General features: G+C 38.9%; 1 protein-coding gene across 1 annotated transcript; it reads right to left on the bottom strand.

Moving 5' to 3' along the window:
• Positions 1-4,795: 4,795 nt before the first annotated feature.
• Positions 4,796-7,692, bottom strand: LOC139623023 (uncharacterized). Its single transcript, XM_071480815.1, has 7 exons — positions 7,414-7,692; positions 6,857-7,096; positions 6,585-6,674; positions 6,290-6,367; positions 5,656-5,931; positions 5,388-5,486; positions 4,796-5,159 (listed from the first exon to the last, which is right to left on the bottom strand). Exons 2-7 carry the CDS (start codon positions 6,950-6,952, stop codon positions 5,007-5,009), a joined length of 792 nt encoding a protein of 263 aa, XP_071336916.1. The 5' UTR covers positions 6,953-7,096; positions 7,414-7,692; the 3' UTR covers positions 4,796-5,006.
• Positions 7,693-8,296: the final 604 nt, after the last annotated feature.

Below are 8,296 nucleotides of genomic sequence, written 5' to 3'. Positions count from 1 at the left end.
GAGAATAGAAAACTGAATAAAGGTAACTCTGTCTGAATGTGACACGACAAAGCTGAATGTAGGTGCGACGGCAGGATGAGAAAATACAGATATTTTAAAAGATTTTGAATTTTGTTCAGTACAGATGATGTATTTTTTCAGTGCAGCACATATTTGATATAAATAACATAAGATGTTCATTCAGTCTCCAGATAAGTTCAACCCCTGCCAGCCAGCAGTCTGATGTGACAAATACATCTCATCTTATTCCCACAAATGAGTTATCAAGCAGCTTGCAACAAATTCATTTCTTTGCTTGTTTGCCACTACATTGACTTGTCTGTTGCCTTATCAGTGAGTGAAAGCAGACCTCTGGAGTGGATGTTAATCCTTTAAGTACACTACTTTCTTCATTCCTGTCACAGCTGTTCTTGTCTATTTCCACCCTGCTGACTCCCTCCCTCCCCCCCGTCTATGGCAGCCGCACACAGGGACAATCGCAATAAAACAAAGAATACGCCAACACAGCCGTCTGTTCCTCTTAATTTTACATCCGCTGTTGTATGCCACAAGGAATACTGCGATTTTGTTTTCATACTGAGAACCTCAGGGTAAAAAGCACCTGACAAGTGCACGAAATGTAAATATATAAATGCTTTTGGGCATCAAATCTTAAGCAGGTTTGATAGTAACATCTATTAAATTATAGCCTTTAAGCATTAAATCATTGTCATATAATCCTGTTTCCCCAGATTAAAGTCATATCTATTTTCTCAGATTTATGGTGCGTAACATGTGACACTTATTATTAGCTTTTAGCCTCAAGGAAATTCTCTGATATTGAAACATTTAATTTAGTCTTGTTTTAGTCCATTAGCGAACACCAGCAGAGATAGATCTCTAATTAAAGCAGTTTACTGTTCTGATGAATCTAGCCTTGATTATAATGTGTCCAAATATGCAGCATTATCATCATGTAATGAGATATTTGTCAAAATTTTAAAGATATCCCTCCCACAGAGAAACAAAACTGATTGCATACAAGTTTGTGTAACATTACTTTAAAGTATATATAAATATCCTCAGACAAATTGAGTATAACAGAAAAGATGAATATGTGAATCTACTCCGGCATCAGAATTATTGATTTGGGTCAGTTAACTTAATGATATAGACAATTTATCATGACTGTTAGCTGTTATTTCAAGTGTTATGCCTGGTAGCATACAATATGCATTAGATGACACAGAGAACATTTTATGAAAGTAATTGACCCAACAAACACTTCTTCTCATAACGTCACTGTTGAAGCAGTTGTGCCACTGCTGAATGATGTGTGACTGTGGCAAGGGACACTTAAGGGATAATGGTAAATGTTATAGCACAGTGCACTGTATAACAGTAACAGTCGTAAAGTCAGCAAACTGACACAAGGAAATGTATCTAAAATTTGCCATAACAACCATAAACTGGTCATACAAGACCAAGTAAGTTAATGTTAATGTCCCCAGAGTATGTTAACACCTGCTCCTGGTAGTAACTGCTACACCTGTCAAATGATAACCATGGCAGAATTAACCCTTAAGTATAAACCCCCATTTTTTGTGCTGCAGGTAGGAAGCTAACTTTTGTAGAATAAGTTACAAGCATACACACTGTACATTCCTTATACTTTCTCTCCGGTGTTTTTGGTTTTTGAAAGGCTAAAAAAGATACCTGTGAACAAAAAGCAGGTGGTCATACCAGACCAAGACAGGCCATAGACCTGACAGAGTATGTAGAGTTGTTTGTTTGTTAATGACTGCAACTTTTAATTTTAAAAGGTAGATTAAAAGGTATTATTCCTTCTTTTAAAGTTACATAGTGTTGCTTTAAATATGACTGAATGAACAGTCCGATATTGTCAGGCGGAGGACAGGATCAATTAAAATTCAAATCATTTTAACCAACAAAATGATTAAATGTGCCTTGGAATATTTATCAAACTCTTTTTACAGATCAAATAAAGTGAGTATGATATCATAATGTCACGATAATTTGTTACATAAAATATTAATGAGATACCATTAAAGTGCCGTCAGTACAGTCGCCAGAAGCACAAACATGATATAAATGCCCTCTGTACCTACACATAGAGAAAAAAAAACAAAGTTCTGTAATGGCTGTCATGTCATTCACTCGTGTTTTCTTGCTCGCTGCAAGTGGATGTGTAATGACGTCCCTTATGAGTTTCTATTGTAATGGGGTGAGCTGAAGGTTTTGTATAGAAAAGAAAATAGAAAAAGTGCCATTTATGATGCCCTTAAATAAAACATACTGAAGTGCAGAATTGGATGACCTGTAAATTTAAAAAACTGAAAAAAACATGATTAAGTGCCCTCTAGAGTGCTCCCAAATGTTAGAAAATATGATGCCATAATGAGAGTTCTTTCAGTGAACAAGAAACATGGTGCCCTTAAGGGTGCACAGGTTGGGAGAAAACATTGTGAAGTTCCCGTTCTATGAGGAGATGCTCTGCCCTAAAAGATGTCCTTATTTAGGCTGAACATTAGGAAAATAAATCACCCTTAAGAACATTTTATAGTTGTTGTCGCTGACATTATTCTATCAACTGATTTTGGAACAGTGGTAATCACTAGTTTCATAAGCCACACCCCCTTTAGATTGACCCATTGTCTCAACTGCCTCAGTCAAGCGACCATAGAAACAGATGTGGAGAACGAAGGCTCTCAGATCTTCATCCGATGATAGGAACATCCCATGATATACCATTTCTTTGAGGTTGTGGGGGGTCGTAAGGTATGGTACAAGCCTGAGGTGGATTCTGGCGTAGTCATTTTATTTTATATATAAAATAAATTGATTCTCCATTGCAGGCAAATAGAGCACAGCTCAGGCTGCAAATTTCTGTCTGAACCCAATCCAAGTGCAATGCAGTTTGTTTAGGGTTTCCTTGCAGAGCAGCTGTTGTTGCCATGGTCACAGCTTGCCTGTTTACCCTTCCTCTTGCAAACAAGGCCACATAATACAATACTTTTTACTTAATAATTTTACTTACCAATATTAACTATGCCAGGTGCAATTTATGCAGAGAACTCCCATCAGTCTCAAATAAGGTGTCCATACACAGCTTGAACTGTAAATATTCTTAACATGAATCCTGTGAAGGAACAGGAAGTTTCCCTTTAACCAAAAGCCTAACGTTTTTGAAGGATTCTGATTCTCAAAGTACTTAAGTCAAACTACCCTGATAAACCCTTCATGTTGTGCTCCGAAAGCGACATCTAGATGTTTTCGTCATAACATATAAATTATTTAGTTTTCTGTGACATGTAAAACCAAAGAAGTTGGATGCATCACAGTAAAGAAGTGCTTTATGTAAAGCATATGTGTCACCACACCCCCATTACATGGTTGTTTCCAGTCCTAATTTAATATTAAATTTTTTGGCAGGAATGTTGAGAGGATATTAATTAAATATTTTCAGTGTTGAAAACATGACCCAAATACAACATATCATACCATATCACAACATTTCTGACCAGAATCAATAAAGCTATCAAGAGTCAAAGTCAAAACTTTTATAACTGACACATTATTTGCAGGACTAAAACTCACTACATTAATTTATTCAATAAGTTGAATCCGTAAATATTTGTTAGAAAAATGGAATTACAAATATTAGTTCAAATGCATGTCTGTTATGTGGATACATTATATGCCATGTAAACATGTAGTCCGGTTGTATAACCAATGTCCCCTTTTTTTTCACTGAGTCATCCAAATCTGTGCTCATCCTCCTCAGGTACTCCCACTGACTTTACATGAACACCTCTTGAGACAGACGAAGACTCGTATTTCACAATATGAGCCTGACCTGCCAGTAATTGACTCTGAATTGAATTTCCCCAGATGACTGACCAACTGAAAAAAAAAAGTAGTGATGTCAGTCTTTATGTGGTCAGGAGCAAACATACCAAGGTAGGACACAATTACAAAAACACTAGTGTAATATGATGCAATCCAGTACAACACCACCACAAATTACAACCTTAAAATATCTGTCAAACCAGTATCTTTTTGGCACACTGTCCACAAAAGTTTATCAAACTTAGTATTTTTTGCAGGACTTTTTTTTTACTGAATTGCAGTTTACTACTCCGGAGTGCAGGTTATTGCGTTCATCCTCTGCACAGCCAGTATAAACATTAATATGGCTTTGTCTGTCCTGTCACTCAAAGAAGAATAAAGCCTCTAGGAATAATATATTTGCACTTTATTAAGGAAGTGAACACTGAACAATTAACTGGTGTGAGAATATAAAAGCTGTGAAATAATACAAGGAAGGTATTAACATCTATACTTTGTACATTCTAGGCTTTGGATGCGTGTTTTTTTTTTCTTTTTTTTTTTTTTTTGGAAGCATTTCTGCAGAATGTATATAAGTGTGAATACAGCAGGTGTGTGAAGACGTGAGGCAGTGTTCAGTCTGTCTGTGAACTCTGCAGGACTCGGGCTCCATGCTGAGCACTCTCTTCAGCCATGTGGCATTTTATCTCAGTAGGGACTATAAAAAGTTTAAGGGCTTCACAGTTTCATAGGCGGAAACACTATTTACCAGCACATCCATGGCTTACAGTACAGTGATGTGAGGTAGAGGTAGCCAGCAGAATTCATTGTTTAATTGACTGTATGTAACATTATGTCACATATATCATTTGGACATTAGAGAACAGTCTGTTCATGCTTTACTGTTCAACCCAGTTAGACAGGCAAAACTGTTGGTTTTAGTAATAAAAATAAAGTCATAAGGTTGCCCATTCTTACAAATGGCTTTAATATCACCAAATACTATTAGCAGCAGTTGAATCTGATAGACAAAAAGCATGACAGTAAAAAACACATTCCTGCAGTTTGCGTCATACCAATCCTCCACAGTAACATCACTGAAAATGTGTCAGTACCTGAAAAAAAAAAATATGGGTAATAACAGTCTGTCATGTCCATGTGCCCCCCCCAAACTGTAGTCAGGGAGGATAGAAAGCGCTGTCGAAACAGTCAGGGTGTGCACGCCTGTTAGGAACGTCAAAGTCATGCAGCAGATCTCTGCCGGGGCTCTGTGTCAGGAGCTCCACATCTTCATCTGAGGTAGAGGGATGAGTGAGGATGATCCGTGGGATCTGTCAGATGATTGCCAGAGAAGGAAACAAGATTGAAGAAGGAAAAAAAGCAGGTTATCATTTGATATGATGTGTAGATGCTGAAATCTCAGAAAAAACATGTCATGTAAAACTAAACTGTTTGTTTTTGTACGATTTCTTAACTTGGGACAGGCCAAATTGAGGTGATTCAGTGTCAGATAATATAATGGGTGGTTTATTCTAGTAAGGGATGAGAAATCTGCTTACTGTCATTGTGTGCTTGCCAACTTGGAGCAAATCATTTTTTGTTAACGTCTCCGCCTCAAGTTTAGATGAGGTTCTATTCAGGTCACTCTCCAGATCAGACTGAAATAAGAAGACATAAGGAAAACAAATAGAAGGAGGAGAATATGAATGAGGGAAAGTGTATGTTTTGGAAGGCATAATCAACATATGGCTTGAGGCACATTGTAAAACAATGGTGAAATTTAAAATGCGTATTCTGTTTGTGCTCTGATTTGAGTAAACCACTCACAATGCTGTTGCCGTTGCAGACAACCACCTCAGTCTTCTTGGACAAACAGTCCTCTGCGCTCTCCATCCTGGGCTGTTCGCTTTTCTGGCCTCCGCCATCCTGGGTGCAGAGCTGTAGTCCAATCACATCCTGAGGATCCTGAGGCTCGTCCAAGTCACACATCTCTCGAGGTAGCAGCCTCTCTCTCAGTACTTTCATTGTGATACAGCTCCCAGCATTCCTGAGGGCGCTGACTGCCTCGTGGTGGGTCACCCACTGCATGTTGAGGCCATTGACCTGGATGGAACATGGTCAAATTAGTGGGGGCACAAGATGCTCAGATGTGGAGAATTGACTCACACATAGGGTCTCTGTCTATATACTCCCAGGAGAGGCTCTAATAAGGATTTCAAATGAATTTTAACCTATCAATGTGTGAATCTAAAGATTGATTTTAAATTTCTATTTGCTGTTTTCTATCTGTCAGCCTCATATTGGCTTTATCACTGACAGAGCTGAGTGTCCTCTACTGGTCTTATGATGCCCCCCATAGGCCACAAAAGGAACACCAGGGGGAAGTAGTTGAGCTCTATAATGATACTCATACAGCCAATATAAACATATGTATACAAACATCAGAAAATTCCCTTCCTACCTCCAGCAATCGATCTCCAACATGGATCCCTGCCTTTTCTGATGGCCCCCCTTTTGTTACTCGGGAAATAAAAATGCCCTGAAAGGAAATAAGTATATATGTATGTGTGTGCATATATGTATATATGGAAAAGAAATTTAAAAATGAATTTTTAAGATTAATGTGTACTTGTAGAAAAAACCAACAAAACCATCTGAGGCTCAAGGCTGCTGCTATTCATTATCCTCATTCAGCCGAACAAGCAAATGTGTTGCAAGAGATTTAGCAATGCCAGCTCCTTTGCACCAGCACTCACCTCATCATGGTCTTTGTAAGGCAAAGAGCCCTTCCCACCGGCAATGCTGATTCCCAGACTACCCCTTTGGCCAGACACTTTGATCTGCAGCTAAGAGGAAATTGTTTCATTACAAATAAAAAGCCAGAATTTATATGCAGCTGAGGTCTGACTGGAGCAAAACAAAGGTTAAATTAGCAATAATTTGCCACAATTAAGAGGCTGTCCTGCAGAGTCGAGTGCAACCCCACAGAAATAATTTTACATTTATGAAAGATAGAGTATGCAGTTACTCTTAATGGCACTTGGGAGATGAATGATTCCTGAGGAAGGGTCTTCTCTGTCACCAAAGAAGATTTCAGATGCCCTGTGATGGAGGAGATCTTCATGTTGTGGACAGGGTCTCCTTGGAGACCGGACACAGCATTAACAGCTCTGTGATGCTGAAATTTCCTGCCCTCTCGAGTTTCACCTCTCTGATGGCGAAACCGACATGGTAAGGCATCATTCTTGGGCAGCTGGCCTGCACCATCCTGATAAGAAACGAGTGGAAGTTTTTACTGTGTGCCTGCAAGGTACCCCAGTGCAGCCTAATATTTCACTTTGAAATCACTCGCAATACATCAACCAAATTAAAGACTGCAGAGTGGATGAAAAATTCAGTTAAACACCCTCTCAGATAGGGTTTCCTGGTGCATAGTGTACAATAGCAAATCTTGCATAAGGGAAAACCAGCAATAGGACTACCCTTGATTAATATCTGCAGTGGATGTGCTAATAAAAATGAGTTTCCCTATATCAAGAGAAATCAAGATAAACAACATAAAAGGGCTGCATTGAAAAACCTGACCTCCTCAGGTTGCTTAATTTCCTCTGCGTCCTTCTCTGCGCTGGAGCAGTGACCACACACACTGTCTCTGGCTGGGAACAGTTGAGCTCCCCCCTGCAGACACTCTTTGTTTGCCACCCAGCTGAGGCCTGGGATGACCCAGTTTTGGCAACTGGTCCTGAGGGACGGGTTAGTATGAGGATTTCTAGACTCCTGGAGATAGTCAAAGGACACCACCTGTTGCTCAAAATTTAATTTCAAAGTAACACCTTGAAGGAAATGACTGGTGACAGTGATGGATTAGTGGTGAATGGGCCTGGTGAAATCATCCCCTCATCTTGAATGCAAATGTAAATTAGTCACTGACAAGATAGGATGTGAAGAGGGAGCAACATGTTTTTTTTCTAAGCTGATCCTGGAAGAAATCTCATGCTTGCTAGAAGAGCAGTTCATTTAAAGCACGCAAGTAAAATCCTGCTTGACTATTCATAACACATGCTTATTACTCAGAGCATAATTGTAGTCCTGTCTCATTGGAATAATTGTTTTGAAGACCTAAAAAGCAGCCAAAGTGAGAAAGTGGATCTCCAAAGCTTAATTCGTTTGTGTCTCTTTCTCTGCATTTTGTAAAATTTTGTCTTCCAGGCAAAGAAAGAGAGCAAAAGATAATGACATGCTTGAAAGGCATAGCAGTCTCACAGAAGAAGCTTCCACTTAAGAACAGTGGAAGGCCACGTGAATCACCACCACATTCATTAGTACAGACTTGTCAGTGCCTGAAACCAAGCATCAGTAACAGCTCTTTCATAAAAATAATAATAGTAATAATACCACGGCCTTACTGATGCTAGGCTTTTCATAAAATGTTCTTTTTTACCTAACTCATAATCCATTCGTTCCAACA

This window comes from Trachinotus anak, unplaced genomic scaffold (assembly GCF_046630095.1).
Source record: "Trachinotus anak isolate AG129_WGS33_773 ecotype Australia unplaced genomic scaffold, CSIRO_AGI_Tana_v1 ptg000007l, whole genome shotgun sequence".
Lineage (NCBI taxonomy): Eukaryota > Metazoa > Chordata > Actinopteri > Carangiformes > Carangidae > Trachinotus > Trachinotus anak.
This window is presented reverse-complemented; position numbering and strand designations above follow the sequence as displayed.